The 17,596-nt window shown below is 41.8% G+C and overlaps 2 protein-coding genes across 3 annotated transcripts in view; both read left to right on the top strand.

The window, feature by feature from the left end:
* The window catches only part of LOC124114713 (E3 ubiquitin-protein ligase SHPRH-like), a 460,251-nt gene extending 444,288 nt beyond the window's left edge, over positions 1–15,963 (top strand). For both annotated transcript variants that reach the window (XM_046475414.2, XM_046475413.2), the window contains one exon: positions 13,306–15,963. In XM_046475414.2, coding sequence (XP_046331370.2) covers positions 13,306–14,029 — 724 coding nt within the window. In that variant the 3' untranslated portion in view covers positions 14,030–15,963. The remainder of the gene's footprint in view (positions 1–13,305) is intronic.
* Positions 14,051–15,675, top strand: LOC124114723 (cell surface glycoprotein 1-like). The gene is made up of 3 exons (XM_048384271.1): positions 14,051–14,138; positions 14,312–15,190; positions 15,575–15,675. Exons 1-3 carry the CDS (start codon positions 14,051–14,053, stop codon positions 15,673–15,675), a joined length of 1,068 nt encoding a protein of 355 aa, XP_048240228.1.
* Positions 15,964–17,596: the final 1,633 nt, after the last annotated feature.

Raw genomic sequence — 17,596 nt, 5'->3', positions numbered from 1 at the left:
GACTATTAGGATTATCCACAACCCCAGGGAGATGCCCACGGGCATTTGGAGGCTGAATGGGAAGCATTTGGGGAAATGAATCAGTCTGACGCTTCATCCCAGCAGGATTATATGGAGGGATATACCTTTATGGAACTCACTGAGGAGTTATATCACCTAATCCCGTACTCCAACCTCTTATGACCTACATGGGGGATGTCATGCTCCTACATCATCTCAACACATCCACCAGACATTGCCGTGGTCAAGCTATGCAGGCAAGTTGGTAGACCAGGCGTTTGATAATCTACTCAAACTGAGACATGATGACTGAAAACCCTCACCTGCTTTGAAGTGGAAGTTGTATAGAACTCATGACTCCACTTCCGGATCAATGACGGTAGGTGAGTTTGGGAATTCCAGGATTAGATCTTGTCATTCATGCCTTGCGGGTGGATGGTTTTCAGATCAAATATCCATTTGAGTTCAATGGATCGGCACCTAGCCATGCTCTGAACTGATTCAGGGTCTGTTTTAAGCTGTTGTATGATTTGATAGTGTAGGTCTCTGGTTGAGTGTCCTACAGAGTTGAAATGTTTTGCGACAGGTTGGCCACTTTGATGGTTGATATCAGCAAAGTGTTCTTTGAGTCTAATGCAGAAGTGTCGTTTGGTTTCACCTAAGTATTGTTTGCCACATTTGGTGCAAGTTAGCAGGTAGATTATGTTTCTACTTTTGCAAGTGAAATGCGAATGGCATTTATATTTTTTGCCTGTAGTGTGGCTGCTGAAGGTGTTGACCGGCTTCATGTTTGCGCAGATTTTACACAATTGTTTGTGACAGCTGTCATCCAAGTTGGACACAGTGCGGCCGCAAATTTGTGGTTTAGGTCGTGGATATGTGATTGCCGCTTTCATGTCTCTGAGTGTGCAGTTCTTTCTATATGCCGTGATGTGTGGGACTCGGAAGGTGTCTTTGCAAGTGTCTGACCTTTGAAGTAGGTGCCAGGACTTTTTGATCATGGAACTGACCTTGAGAGCAGTGGGGTTGTAATCTGTGATAAAGTTCACCGGTTTAGTCTCTTTTGAGGGTGTCTGTTTTGGTAATAAGAGGGTTGTTCTCTCTTTAGCACCAGGTTTCATTTTATTATCCATAAGAATTTTCTTAGGGTAATCTCTCCTAAGATAGTCCTTTACTAGATTATTAATGTGGAACTCATATTGTGAATGCGAGCTGCATATCTTTTTGAGTCAGAGGAATTGGCTGTATGGTCCTTTGACTTTAATGTGACGCGGGTGATGGGAAGTATATAGCAGATGAGAGTGTGTATCCATCGGTTTGCAATATAGGTCAAAGTCCAGTTTAATCGTTTTCTGGTTGAAGATGACCCATGTATCTAAGAAGGCCACTTTTTCCCTGGAAAATTTGACAGTGAATTTAATAGTGGGATGTAATTCGTTAATTTCCTTAATGAAAGATTCTAACCTAGTGTAAACCCAGAGTCCGGATAAGGAAAATGTTGTCAATGAATCTGACGTATAGGTTTGGGTTATCAGTGATTCTTTTAAGAAGTTTTTCTTCAAATTCTCCCATGAAGATGTTAGCGTATGATGGGGCTAGTTTGGTACCCATGGCTGTTCCTCCAATTTGTACAAAGTGTTCATTGTTGAAAACAAAATTGTTTTTGTGTAAGACGAGTCTAAGTAAAGAAAGTAAACTTGTGGGGCCAGTCGGGTTGTTAACGTCTAATGGCCTGAGCTACCGAAAAGGAGGCCTTCCGTGTTTGGTATATTCGTGTAAAGGGATATGACGTCCATAGTGACAAGAATGATGTCACTATTAGGTGGGGGGTTGAAGTTACCTAAAGTCTGGATAAAGTGGGTGGTGTCCCTAATGTAGCTGGGTTAATGTTTGACGAACTCTTTTATGTGTTCGTCAACGAAGCTGCTAATCAGTTCAGTTGTAGTGCCGTTTCCACTTATTATCAGGCGGCCTGGAACTTTGCCAGGTATTAGGCTTTTATGGATTTTAGGCAGGAGTTCGAACCGACCGGGTTTGGGGTCTTTGTTAACAGTCCATTGAATATTTTGTATGTGATTTCTTTTTTGGTGAAGATTTTAGTGAGAAGTTGTGTGATTTCATTAGCAAAATCCATGGTGGGGTCATGGTCTATTTTCAGATAAAAGTTGGTGTCGCTGAGTTGACGTGTGGCCTCTTTTATGTAATCAGTAGTGTTGAGAATTACCACTGCTGATCCTTTGTCGACTTTATTTATCACAATTTCCGAGTTATTTTTGAGACTATTGATGGCTGTTCTCTGTGCACGTGTGAGATTGTTGCGTGTGAACGGGATGGGGTTCATTTTGAGGAACTGGTGTTTAACTGATTTGATAAAAGCATCAAGAGTCGGGTCTATGCCTGGATTTGGGGTCCAGGTACTACACTACATTTCAAAAGTCACTTCCCCTGTATCGCGAAACTATTTCGCTATACGTTCGCGAAAGTGCCGTGAAAGAATCGCGAAAGTGTCGCGATAATACCACGAAAGTGGCTAGAAAGTGTCGCGAAAGTTGCGCGCTAATGCCGCGAAGTTTCGCGTAAGTGGTGCAAAAGTGCTGTGATAGTGCCGTGAAAGTGGCACGATAGTGCCGAGAAAGTGGCGGCATATTGGTACACTGCATGTACACTTCAGAAATGCTGTCATGTGTTACTTCCCCATGTATGTCGGATGTATGTACAATCTAACCTGGAGCTATATAAGCATGTTGCTCGTGTTATATTTAAAGAGGTGTAGGTGGTAGGTCCATTAACAGTATAAAGCTTTACATGGATAAAAAATTATGTTCTTAAAACTGTATTTTTTCCGCAAGGATGCATGACCTATTCTATATTAATCAATAAGAAATTAATGGACAAATGTTTATATTCCCTGATGTGTGTAACTCATTTGTATAAGTTATCAATAGTCTTCGGAATTGGGAGTAGTGTATGAGAACGCAATTCCCAGTGGTGCCTGAATACACTTTTTTTCTAGATTCACCCCGATTTTGGTCCTCAGTTCATCTGATTCATACACAATAAGGACTTGCGTTCGTCCGTAAATGCCTGAAATGCTGAGTGTTAACAGCAGCCATCACAGTCTCTGTTTAGCATTTAGCATTCGGGATTAAATATATGAAAATACATTTCGCTTTGATGTGCTTATTTCCTAAGTGAAACGTTTGCACATTTTGACTGTAAAAAAATAAACACCCTAAATAAGCAATGGGCAGGTGAAATATTTTCTTTGTGTTGCAAGTCAAAATAGTGTAAACGAAAATCACACAATTACCAAGCAAGTGACTTATCAAAACACCGTCACCATTAATGATGCTACCCACAAAGATACCTACGTTTCCTTATTATTTCCAAAACTGTATTTCATTTTGTTGATAAATGTGACCATACGCCCTTATACTGTCAATAAAAGTGACAACTGCGCTTACGAATGGCGCAGCACAGGCCGCGAACTAGTCTAGATCTCTGCTATATCATCCAGGTACTCACGGGAAAAACAATAACAAAGGCAACAACTCTCGGGGAATTGCTTTAGGTAATTGCCCATTTAACAGTATTCAAGTTATATCACGGCGTGTCAGCTTAATGTGGGAGGAAAGCCCAAAGTGATGCAGGTCTCAGACGTTTACCATTTCGGTGAACCCCACGAGCACGGGTATGGTGCTGACAAACCTAGAAACTTAATTGGGGCGAACCGGGTTTCGAACCCACAATCATAGGTTTCTGGCGTGCCCAAGGGATGCAACTATGCACAGCGAATCGCAACGCCTAAGACGACTGGGCCACCCGTGCCCCCCATTGAAATCAAAATCGGGGCACCATGTTATAAATCCTGAAGACGCTCAAATAGCAGTTCATGGAAGATTTACATTCTCTCATCAATTCTAAGAAATGTACTATTAAAATTTCCCAATCAAATCTAGTTACATGTATAATCAGCCTGATAAGTCTATGTAAATACATACATGTATATTCTAGTGTCTTCCTCTAAAACACGAAACCAGCTCTTCCCTAAGTTTATTTCAGAAGCTTCGTATAAAGTTATTTCAATGTGGTAACTGTACATGTATGTCTTTGACTTGCAAATACCTGACTTGCATTTGCATGTGTTTGTGGTGGATACGCTCTAACCTGATTCATGAGTATGATTCATTAACACATGCTTGTGATATAGTCGGAATGGAATGGAAAAGAAGTAAATTATGGAAATGGTTTTGTTTATTTTGTTTCCAATGCACAAAACATTAGTTGGTTATGAGGTTTCCTGACGGTTTCCTGATAGTGTTTGATTCTGTTCTATCTTATTTGTTGCCGTGAAAATCACCTCAGCTAATGTGTGTACGAGTATTTGTGATTGGAGTCATGACCACAAGATCACCTTACATTTGCAGTCTAAATAAAGTATAGATATCGGTATTGGTAAAAGGAAAAGAAGCTTTACACTATGATCTTAAATAATGCAGAGTAGCATGCCATGGAAAACGTAACTCAAAATCAGTCAAGGAAAAAAGTAATACAATATATTGTACCGTACATTTAGCACAACTGTCACAAGATAGCGTGACTATTCTGTCTCGAAGGTATCGCGATAGTGGCGTGAAAGTGTCGCGATAGTGCCATGAAAGTGTTGCAAAAGTGCCGCGATCTTGTAAAATGTTATCGCGAAAATGGCGCGAAAGTGGCGCAATAGTTTCGCGTTAATGGCTCAAAGGTGGCGCGATAATTCCGCGTTAGTGCCGCAAAAGTGGCGAGAAAATTACGCGAAATATTCGCGAAAATAGGGGAAGTTACTTATGAAATGTAGTGTACATGGGGCAAATTTACATTCCAGATCGTTGATATTATCAGTTGGATCTGTTTTGTTTGTCTCATGAAAAATATGAGAGATCCTCATTCTTCGGCAAAAGGATTTAACGTCTGTGTATACTTTGAGTAGTATAGGTAATGGGGGTTCTGCCACGACCCCATTGGAGTCAGATTTATATACCAACTGCTACTACAGATGGAAATTTTTATGTCAAGAGGGCGTCTTCTTGTTGTTGACCACCCCCCGATTTCGGCATCCCCCTACAATATTTTTTCCACTAGAGCAAAACAAAGTATACAACTGTGTCCAAAGAATTTCCAATTGAACTTTTGTGTCCAACTATAGTATAGAACAAAAATGGAAGAAGCGAAATATGGAGAGCATGGGCATACGAGCAGAAATGTCTGTGTTCCAACATATACTAGTGGAGAATGCATACGAAGACAACTTGCTACCAGATATATCCAAGGTAGACTATTTGGAAGGAAATCTGGGTAGAACACATCTCGAACCTTTGGTGGGCCTGCCAACATTTGTAGACGATATGTATGTATTTGGCTATCTACATGAAAACGATATAGTATCTCTATGAGGATCTGTGTCTTGTACAACTAGAAAATCTGGGATCTGCAAAACGTATACTACAAGAAATACAAATAGCAATGCAGAAAGTATACGGATGTCGCGTGCATGCTACTATTGCAAATACAATTTCCTATATAGGAGGCCCCGGGAGCAAAATACATGCATGTTCTCCTACAGACGCTGTATTGTCTAGAATTGTTCCTTCTCTTTTACATCAATCGTATTGTATACCTTGTAGAAAGTATCCCTCGCTTTGTAGGTATTCCACTAGTTTTTTCCTATCTAGTACACCAAAGAAGTCTCAAGTATAGTCTATGGAATATATCTCATATATAAGGAATACAGTTGTGCATGTAGTGCATCCAACCCTTTTTGTGTTTCCTCTAGAAACAACTCAGAGACATCTAATTTGCACACAAATATACCTTTGGGTTCTTCGTTGGAAAACTTTTCCATCCATTTTTTCTTTGCTTTGTATTCTGTTTGTTTTTGTATTCGTTGTATTGTGTCTTGTAATTTGCTCCCGGGGCCTCCTATATAGGAAATTCTTTGGACACAGTTGTATGCTTTGGACACATCCTATTGCTCTTGTGGAAAAAATATTGTAGGGGGATGCCGAAATCGGGGGGTGGTCAACAAGAAGAAGACGCCCTCTTGACATAAAAAAATTCCATCTGTAGTAGCAGTAGGTATATAAATCTGACTCCAGTGGGGTTGCGACAGAACCCCCATTACCTATACTACTCTTTGTTAAGATCCATTTCTAACACTGTTAGGCTTAAAGTGAGGCCCTTGCTAAGAACGCTGAGTTCTGTCTCATTAATTTGATAATCAGACAGATTGACAACAAAAGCAGTTTTGTAAAGTTCAGGATTTTTATTTGAACTATTATTGTTTAGATTCAAATGCGAGAATTCATGGCTAATGTCTGTATTATTATTGCCACTCACATTGAGGGCATTGGCAAGCTGCCTAAGGACTTTCTCCAGCTGGATATGTCCAGACTGGTTCTGTGTCTTCCTTTTGAAGGTCTGCCTGGAGTTGTTGTTGAACCGATTAAAGGGCTGGGAGCTTCTTGGTTCTTGGCTGCGAGGTCTCCCTGTGGGGTTACGGGGGCTAGTGGTAGGTTCCATAAACAGTTTTGGGTCGTATGGATTCTTGTCATTGAACTCTAATTTGAGTTCATTAAAGCACTGTCTGACTAGAGCACCAAAGCTCGAAACTAGTAACTAAGATTGCTCTTGGGTTTTAATCCAAAAAAACCAATTTATCCACTTCCAGATCATCAAATTTTGACAAAGACTTTACAAAGCTAGTACACAACCTTAATACTAAGGTCACGTTACCTGCTTCACGGGTGAAGGATATTCAAAGGACAATGGCGCTTATTTCAACTGGTTTGTTGCCAGAATCAGACACATCATCGCTACAGACTTCATATGAAGGCATAACAGGAGAGACTCCTATGACTATCAGGACAGATCAAATCAGATTCATCCACAGCCTGCGAGACACCATAGTCAGAATGCAGGAAGGCTTACCCTCCACCCAAGTCTGGATGTCTTCACAGCTGCTATGGATTCAGTGTCAACAACTACTAGCACAAATTCGTTCAAGAGCTGTAACTAGCCAAACCAAGAGAATGATAATGGCACAACCAATATCTGCCAAGACATTCAATGGGAAATTGGGTCATATCATAGATGAGGTCAGACAGGATACGACAAAACGTTTTCAAGTATCAACTATCAACCTAGCTGCTAAGGCACATGGGTCTTCCCATTCCCAGAAGTGCTCCTTGGATCAGAAGGACTCGTCTCATAAACAGCCTCCTAAGAAGAAGTTTGCCCCCTCCGGAAATGATTTGTTCGAACCGATTCGGGGTACGACAAGCATCAGTCTTCTCAGGAATCTTTTCGTGAGTCCAACTATAAGAAAAGAGCATCCTATCGCCGGGGCAGATCGGGTGGCAGAGGTGAACGCAGATTCTGACTTACTTGCCACTCACTCCAACGTTATAGATAAGTTTGACCTGATTATGTCTATGGACTACGATTTACATTGGAAATTGGAAGCAGATTACGCCTGACTGATGGATTCTAGACATCGTGGCTCACGGATACAAACTGCATTTCAAGAAACATCCTATCTTGAAATCTCAAGTCGGCGGACACAGATTTCATTTAGCCGGAGCGAAACTAGCGGCAGCAGAACTGGCCGTCAGGAAGCTGATAAAGAAGCGAGCCATTCGGAGACTAACGGAGACCAACAGGACCAAAGGTTACTATTCTATGGTATTCCTAGTCCCCAAAAAGAATACAACATGAGGATGGTAATCGATCTAAAAACACTCAACAAGAAATTTCTGGTACCTTCACCAAAGTTCCAGATGGAATCCATACGGAAGTTGTGGTCGACTTTGAGGACAGGAGTATGGCTCATCAGTCCAGACCTACAAGATGCCTATCTTCACGTCCCGATAAATCCATCGTCACGGAAATACCTGCGATTTGCAATCAATGGATACGTTATGAGTTCCCGGTCTTACCATTTGGGATATCAATAGCCCCTTGGCTATTTACCAGGATTACAGTGCCAGTCATCAGATTTGCCAACCTACGTTTCATCAAAACATATTTCTGGTACAGCTTATGACCTACCTAGGCTTTCTAATCAATCCTTCCAAGTCCGAGACCACTCCGGTCCAAGATACCGACAAGGGATATCTATGTCCACCAGAAAGATCAATTCATCAAGACTATTACGATGATTCAATCCCTATCAAATCAACCTAGCATGTCTCTAAGGTGGTAGATGTCTCTTCTAGGCATCTTAACGTCTCTACAGGATATGACCTTCAGAGGAAGGTTGATGTTACGTCCTCTACAGACATGGATCAACTCACTACAATCCCACACCCTAGAGTTCAAGACTCAGTTACCACCCAACATAGTACAGGACCTGCATTGGTGGACTTACAGAGAGCATGTAATGAGTGGCATTCCTCTGACTTATCCGACTCCCAAACACCATCTATTCACAGATGCGTCAGATTCGGGATGGGGAGCCCATGTGGACAATCTCACAGTACAGGGATTGTGGGACTCTTGAGAGATGACCATTCATATCAACTGCAGGGAAATGAAGGCCATTTATTACGCCATCCTGGCATGGAAGGTACGTCTCTCCAAATCATCCATCCTTATAGCCATGGCCAACACTACAGTGGTGGCTTACATCCAGAAACAAGGAGGAACCAAATCCATTTCTCTGATGAAGGAGACTACAAAATTGTTTGCCTTGGCAGACTCTTTGGCAGACTCTGTTGCCAGATGGAAGCGAGACATATTCCCGGGAAACTGAACAGCCTTTCCTGCCAGGGGAGAAAAGTGGCTACAGAATGAACTTTACATCCTCAGGTCTTTGTGCCACTTGCCAGAACCACTAACTTCTGGTTTTTGTCAGTCCAGTCCCTGACCCAAGGGCTCACCAAATCGATGCGCTATCAATGGATTGGATTGCATTCCCACTGTGGTCTCTCCTAGACAAGGTCATCCACAAGGTGGAGGAGACAGATTGCATGATAATCCTCATTGCTCCAATCTGGCCCAGCAGAGCGTGGTTTCCCAGATTAAGTCTCCTAATGGGAGAGCCTCTACAGCTACCTCTCTGTCAGGATTTGTTATGACTACCCATCTAACCGCCTGGAAGTTATCACGCAAAAGATGCAGACATCCGGGTACTTTGAGCTTGCCCCGGAAGCTGTGGCAAGATCATGGCGACCTTCATCCTCCCTTATATATGACAACAGATGGGATAAGTTCATCCAGTGGAGAAAAAGACAAGGGATGATAACTAATACAATATCCATCAATAGCAAAGATGTAATAGAGGTAGAGGATTTGCAAGAATTATCAAACAATAGTTATCATTGTTAATAAATCTAAGAATACTACATCTATTACAACAGAGGTACTCCCACCCACCTCCCCAATTCATCTACCTCTAGTTGTTAGATGTGGGAAAAAGAAGTGAGATTCCTGCCATTATGCACGTCATAGCTTGGGTTGTTATAGTTCTATATGGGGAACAACTAATTGTGTAATTAACATTGAAGAGGACGTCTGTTGAAAATCTGAAAATTTCAGTGTGACTGAAACCAAAATACAGAATTTATGGCAAAGATGTAATTGAGTTAGTATTCTTGAAATTATTAACACTGATAACTGTTCTGGGGTTGAAATGTATTATAGTTTAGATTGTCAAATTATGTTTAGTCAACTAAATCATTAAACACACATTGCCATTTAGAAAGTGGTCAAATGTAACAAATGTTATATTTGTGTTATCCCAAATATAACATTTGTTTCAACTAAATCAATCTTCACATGGTTGTAGTTGCTCATAAAGAATTAGGTGGCAGTTGTGTTGAGCAAGATGGCTTCTCCTGCTCCATCTGTCTGCTCTACATGTGGGATCCTCACACTTCTTGTTATCTGTACAGAGGAGTCCAGATATTGTGCTCATCTCTCCTGACTGAGGATTGTCAGAAGATCCTGAAGTTTTGGTCTTTAGCTAAGAAGAAAGAGGGTACCAAGAAGAAAGTGTCCAGCCGGTCTCCACCGTTAACAGTGGCAATCTTCCTGAGATGGTAAAGAGCTCCAGGTCTCCTTCTGTAGCTGTTTGCTCTGCAGCTTTTGTTTACCATGTTGCAAGACATGATGAAGCATCAATAGAAGGGCATGCTCATGATGCTTGACAAATGCTTGCAGGCCTTCTCCACATAACATGGTCACCTGAGATCCGATGAGGACTTAAGAAACGAGTGAATTATGAGCCTGGACACTCCTATCTTTTTGAGGAACTTTATCATCTCATGCCGGACATCAAACCTGCGGAGGATGTTGACATACCTCAATTGTTGCATACATGGGGTGTGGTGACCCAGTACCATACCATAGCTATAGGAACATCCTCCAGTAGCCAAATTGTGGATCATGTGTTAGCCAGATTGATATTTGGACAGGAAAGCCTAGAAGCAATGAAAAGTTACCACTTCCCTCTTGGAATCATTGGGTGAACAGTATCCATAAGTTCCCCTTGCTGGACTCACCCATTTTTGATGAGAATTTTCCACAAGTACAACAGATCACCTGAGAGGAACACGCTGTTTCCCTTGACTAGGCGCTAGGACTTGGATCGACAAATTCCATGGATGTTAGAGTGAGTGAATGATTTTGGTTTTAGGTCGCTTTTAGCAGTATTCCAGCAGGGGACACCAGAAATGGGCTTCACACATTGTACCCATGTGGGGAATCAAACCCCGGTCTTCAGCATGACATGGGAACGCTTTAACAGCTAGGGGACCCGACTCATGGATGTTAGAGCATTAACTGGTTTGTGGCCGGTGCACGCAACATTATTTTACTCTTGGAGAAATCTTATGTTGGAATACCTGAGGAGACTCGTTCAGACTAATGCATGGCTGGACTGACTTCATTGTGAGGATGCAAGAGCAGTTACTCCAATGTGGATGTTATCACAACTAACATGGATGCAAAGATAACATGTTCTGTCCCAAGGTAGAACAAGGGTTATCTCAGAGCATATCAGGAGGATGGTCATGAGCCAGGCCACTGCAGCCCCTCATTTGTTTATGAATCACTTTTCCATGGCAAGGCTTTGACTGGACTGCTTTCATCATTCTACCTGGACTTCCCAACTCAAGGACCTGTGGGAGGATGTCTGATCAAGTCACATCTGACCATATGTGTGGACACAAACTCCACTTTCTTCAATGAACCCCTATCAGAGGGGCCATTGATTTAATTTGGAAGGTCCCATGCAGCTTTATTGGCAATTAAGGCGCTCTTGGACAAGTGTGCCATACATAGAAACTTTTGGATAAGTTTTTTTCACCAGTCTTCCTGGTACCCAGGAAGAACACTATCGATATGTGCATGATAAAAGACCTGAACGTTCTCTAAAATAAATTTCTTTCAGGACCACCAAAATTCCAGATGGACTCTGTATGCAAAATTTGCACTTCACTCATGACTCAGGATTGGAAGATCAGCCTTGGCTTCCTGGATGCATACCAAAATGTCATGATTATCAGTCAACAGTAGCCGATACGATTTCCGAGTAATTTCCATTCGGGATATCCATCACACCTTGATTATATACGATGAATACATTGACGACTTTCTTTCTGCCAACCGAGACATGGACCAGATTTGTCAGAACATCTGTCTGATCCAGCTGTTGTCTCATATCGGCTTCCAAGTTCATCCAACCAAGTCAAAACTTAAATCGGTACAGAAAAGTATGTATATGGTGGCCAGATTCATACTTCACAGAGGTTCGATTTGTCCAGTAAAGCTAAAAGCAGCGTAAAACCATACTCACTCACTCACTCACTCACTCACTCACTCACTCACTCTATGCTACAGGATCGTCTATCAAAGACATGAGGTTCCAGCACCCTGACACCATCTTTTTTCAAAAGAAGTTCCAACTTTAAATGGTGTGCGCATATGGACAGACTTTTGATATAGGGACTGTTGGAGCCTCATGAAGTAGATCTTCACATAAACAGTCTTGACATGCGAGCGATCTACTATGAGATCAAGGCTTGGAAACTCCATTTATCCCTATCATCTGTCCTGGTAGCCACGGTCAACACCATGGTGGTGGCATTCATTCAAAGACAGGGAGGAACCAAGTCAACTGAATTGATGCACTAAACTATGTTTATATTCTAGTTGATCGACTCGAGTCAACATTCCAGGAAAACTCAATATGAAGCAGATCGGGAGAGTAGTGATGACAGAGTGGTCTTGTCTCTTCACCCAGAAGTATTTCTCGGGAAAATATTGGTGTGGGACACTCGTCATCTAGACTTATTCACCACATGCCTTAACAACTAGCTCCAAGTATATGTCAGCTATGTGCATGATCCCTTTGTATTGCTCTCCAAGTAGAAGGCTCATCCATGGATTGGATGGGAATATTTGCATTCGTCTTCCCTCCTAGGTTTCATCTGGAAAGAGTATCACACAAGATAGAGGATTTGGAGTGCACAATCATTCTCATGTTCTAGTGCTCCTGGAAGAAACCTTACCAAGAGCGCAGAGACTTCCTTCTCCAACCCAGATTGGACATAATGTAAGCCTAAGCAACACTCCATCTTCACACTTGGAAATTCTCGCAGGGAAAATGCAGGCTTCCAGTCTTGGAGCCCACCGTCTTCTGCCATCTGACAACAGATGGAACAAGTTCTGCCTGTGGTTCGTAAGAGGAGGATTTTATTTGGGATCTGTGACAGTACCATGGTTGGTTGGTTGTTTTGTTTGTTGTTCTACCCACCTCCCCAATAATCTGCTCCTAGTTGTAGAGGGGCGGGCAGGTAGCCTAGTCGTTAAAGCGTTCGCTCATCATGCCAAAGACCCGGTTTCAATTCCCGACATGGGTACAATGTCTGGTGTCTCCTGCCATGATATTGCTAGAATATTGCTAAAAGCGGCATAAAACCATACTCACTCACTCACTCTTGTTGTAGATGTTGGAAAGGGGTAAGGTTTTCCTGCCTGGTGCATGCACAAGAGGCTTGGGAAGGGAGATTCTATTAGTGACACAACTAAGTATGGATAATGAAGAGCACTTCTGTATTAGTCTAATTATTTTATGGAGTCAGACAATACAATGTCCCCCAATACAAGGCACTGATGTAAAAGAGGTGGTATTCTTTGAATTATTAACAATATTTATTGTTTGATTTCTGAACAGATCCTCATGAAGGATATGTCAAAGGTCACTAGCACATGATATTCTTAAAACCCTATGAAAGTGGCTCCATCATCTGTTATATTTTTCAGGCCCACACATATTCACAAGTTTCTGGTTCGTGGAACTATTGAACAAAGAATCAACAACATGGTCAAGTCAATGTCAACTTCCGATTCAACTTATGATGGTGAAGATCATACGATGACAATTGGGGACTTAGCAGCACTTTTTGCTGAGGTAAACACAGATGGAGTTACAGAGAATCCACAATTGTCTTTTATGGATGAAGGCAGCTTTCCAGGCACAAATGAACCAATACTAAGAACCAGCAATGAGTTTGGAGGCCTGGTTTCAGTCACAGGCTCTATGATGAATGACCCATTTCCGTGCAGAAGCTCTATGATGAATTACCCACTTCCTCACACAAGCTCTATGATGAATGACCCACTTCTTGGCAAAAGCACTATGATGAATGACCCACTTCCTGGCACAAGTTCTATGATGAATGACCCACTTCCTGGTACAAGCTCTATGATGAATGACCCACTTCCTCACACGAGCTCTATGATGAATGACCCACTTCCTGGCAAAAGCACTATGATAAATGACCAACTTCCTGACACAAGGTCTATGATGGATGACCCACTTCCTGGCACAAGGTCTATGATGGATGACCCACTTCCTGACACAAGGTCTATGATGGATGACCCACTTCCTGGCACAAGCTCTATGATGGATGACCCACTTCCTGGCACAAGCTCTATGATGGATGACCCACTTCCTCCAACCCGAACAGATGATCCAGTTGCTTAAACCAAACATGTAATAGATGACATGCCTGGATGCAGCACCATGTTGGATGACCCAGTTCCTGAAACAAACATCAGAGTAGATGAAACAACTTTCTGGAACAAGCAGTGTTGTAGACGACAAAGTTCCTAAACCAATCACCATAGTAGATGACCCTGTTCCTGAAACAAGCACCACAGAACAGATGACCCAGTTCCTGAAACAAATCACCATTCTAGATGACCCTGTTCTTGATACAAGCACTATAGTAGATGCCCAGTTCCTAAAAAACAATCACCATACTAGATGCCCAAGTCCCTGAAACAATCACCATAGTAGATGACCCCGTTCCTAAAACAAGCACCATAATAGATGACTCCATTCCTGAAACAAGCACCATAGTAGATGATCCTGTTCCTGATACAAGCACCATAATAGAAGCCCCAGTTCCTGAAACAAGCACCATTGTAGCTGACCCTGTTCCTGAAACAAGCACCATTGTAGATGACCCTGCTCCTGAAACAAGCACCATTGTAGCTGACCCTGTTCCTGAAACAAGCACCATAGTAGATGATCCTGTTCCTGATACAAGCACCATAATAGAAGCCCCAGTTCCTGAAACAAGCACCATTGTAGCTGACCCTGTTCCTGAAACAAGCACCATTGTAGATGACCCTGCTCCTGAAACAAGCACCATTGTAGATGACCCTGTTCCTGAAACAAACACCATAGTAGATGACCCTGTTCCTGATACAAGCAACATAATAGAAGCCCCAGTTCCTGAAACAAGCACCATAATAGATGCCCTGGTTACTGAAACACGCACTATTGTAGATGACCCCTTTCCTGAAACAAGTACCATACGAGATGACCCCGCTCCCGAAACAATCACCATATTAGATGCCTCAGATCCTGAAACAATTACCATTGTAGATGACCCTGTTCATGATACAAGCACTATGATAGATGCCCCAGTTCCTGAAACAGGCATCATACGAGATGACCCCGCTCCCGAAACAATCACCATATTAGATGCCCCAGATCCTGAAACAATTACCATTGTAGATGACCCTGTTCATGATACAAGCACCATAATATATGACCCAGTTCCCGAAACAGGCATCATAATAGATGACCCTGTTCCTAAAACAAGCACCACAGCAGATGACCCTGTTCCTGAAACAAGTACCATAATAGATGCCCCAGTTCCTGAAACAAGCATCGTAATAGATGCCCCAGTTACAAAAAACAATCACCATTGTTGCTGACCCTGTTCCTGAAACAAGCACCATTGTAGATGCCCCAGTTCCTAAAAAAACAAGCACCATTGTAGATGCCCCAGTTCCTAAAAAAACAAGCACCATTGTAGATGACCCTGTTCCTGAAACAAGCACCATAGTAGATGGCCTCGTTCCTGAAACAATCATCATAGTAGATGACCCTGTTCCTGAAACAATCATCATAGTAGATGATCCCATTCCTGAAACAAGCACCATAGGAGATGCCCCAGTTCCTGCAAAAAGCACCATAATAGATGCCCCTGTTCCTGAAACACCAACTATGCTTCAGTTCCTGAAATAATCACCGAAGTTGAGGTTCCTGAAGCAAACAGTGTGGTGGATGACCACATGCTGGATGCTGTCCAGACTCCAGACGTGCAACCATTGTGAACCATTATCAAACTGAAAATCAGGGATAAATAACTGTTACTATGAGATTCTTCTGACATTCAATGGAATGGTTGGAGATATTGTTTTGTTTCCATATGTACTGATCATTTGTGGGGTTTTTTGTCACAAGTTGTTTTCCATCCTTAGAAAGATATTAGGCTTTTGTTGTAAATAATTATATGTAAGTATATAAATGCTAGCAGCTGATCAGATGTTCCATTGATACTAAATTGTTGAATTGGCACAAATTGATAATTAAAATGTGATGAAATAAAATTTTGTTTGCCATATAACTTGTACTATAATAATGATGTATGAAATATGTATGAGAGGTAAGAAGAATGATCAAATCAAATATCCACAGCTGAAACTGTCTGTGTGGAATATTCATTGAAAATGGCTTAATTTTGTCACCATTTCTCATGATTTCATTATGTCTGTCATGGAACGTAGGCATAAGATTTGACAGCACACATTTTCTGCCCTCAACAAGGATAAGAAACGCTGCTCACCAGTGTATAGGATTTGTTTGATGATGAATGCTGCAAGATGTCTTCACCAGGCTCCATGATAAAACTGGATTGCGATTTCTAGACGTGACTGTTCTTGATCTCTAAGTTAAGTTTGTTACTCTGGAGCTGGCTGCTGAATAGGAACAGAACAGCAAGTGTAAGTTTTAATGTTGGTTTGACAAATAATGTTCTCCGCCTTATTAAGCAGATATTTGATATTCTATTTTCTGTTGTGTTGCTTCAGCTTATTCAACTGAGTGAGCTCATGCCATGGAGTATTCAGAGCTGACATCTGTAATCATTTTGGGGTAAATAATAATTATTATTTTTGGACCAAATTCTGCCAAAACGATTAAGTGAAATACATTGCCAGTAACTTAGTCTCACTACAGGATTTGTCACATACACAACCAATTAATAATCACTTGTTTCAGCTAACTTTTTAAGCCAGATACCGAAGTTATCCCTAATTGCTGCAGTCTGGGATTGGCATCTTCCTCTTCGCATTGTCTGTTCACCATGGTTATCTTTTAGAGTTTTGACACATCCAATGAAACTACAAGGCCTTGAACACTGAATTGTCCTCATTGAATTTTGATCAGATTTATATGCGATCGTCATGGCAGCCATATTGATCCATAAACATGTAATTTTCACCTATTACTCTAAAATTTGATGTGCAGGTTGAATAACATTTAAAATTTGGATTATATCTCCCGCCATGAAGTGGGGCGGTTGATAAGGGACCATAGTTCATCCGTCCATCCTCTTTTCAATGTAGACAAATATTCTTAAAAAACTATTAAGCTCAGAGAAACAGCAAATTTTAAACTTACCCTAGCTCATACTATGCATTTCTCTTTCGGTCCTAAGTGGAAACGTGTCTGAAATAAAGTTTTCCAGGTTCTTAAGTTTATTCACCCAGTGGTATCTCACATTGCCATGGTCACCTCCCTGACCTGGGTCATGCACGCTTTGCATGTTGGTTGACCTACTTGTGCCGCTCACATGTCTATACCAGCCAACTCATTCAAATCACCACACAGTGTTGACATGTTTTATCTACATGAAATCCATTGGTTTTTTCCTTAGCCAATTCGCCTTCTTCTGAGTCATCTTTCCTGCATTGGCTTTGCCATTTTGCATGCGTTTTTCTCTCTTGAGTGCCAACATCCGTCCTTTGGCCAGATCTTTGCTTATATCCTTTTCTGGCTTTTCATCATGGACAAGCAGCCCTCACCGCGACCAGTATGTATGACGATGTGTTGTCTCTCATTCAGACTCTCACTTCAAGTGACAATGTCTAAAAAGGATTTCCACGAAGAAGGCTTCATCATTGGACCGATCCTCCTTGCCAGCAGGCCAGGATACTACTAACCCCACCGGTCCCATATTTTAGCTGGATGTAG

The sequence above is a fragment of the Haliotis rufescens genome, unplaced genomic scaffold (assembly GCF_023055435.1).
Source record: "Haliotis rufescens isolate VD_foot unplaced genomic scaffold, xgHalRufe1.0.p SCAF_5, whole genome shotgun sequence".
NCBI classification, from domain to species: Eukaryota; Metazoa; Mollusca; class Gastropoda; order Lepetellida; family Haliotidae; genus Haliotis; species Haliotis rufescens.
This window is presented reverse-complemented; position numbering and strand designations above follow the sequence as displayed.

What these genes read in the sequence shown, in the direction of transcription:
- LOC124114723 (XM_048384271.1), top strand. Translation starts at nt 14,051, where the DNA reads ATGCCTGGATGCAGCACCATGTTGGATGACCCAGTTCCTGAAACAAAC. An exon ending in TTTCTGGAACAAGCAGTGTT is followed by an intron (nt 14,139 to 14,311) that starts GTAGACGACAAA and finishes TCACCATACTAG; the next exon opens with ATGCCCAAGTCCCTGAAACA. An exon ending in TGACCCTGTTCCTGAAACAA is followed by an intron (nt 15,191 to 15,574) that starts GTACCATAATAG and finishes ACTATGCTTCAG; the next exon opens with TTCCTGAAATAATCACCGAA.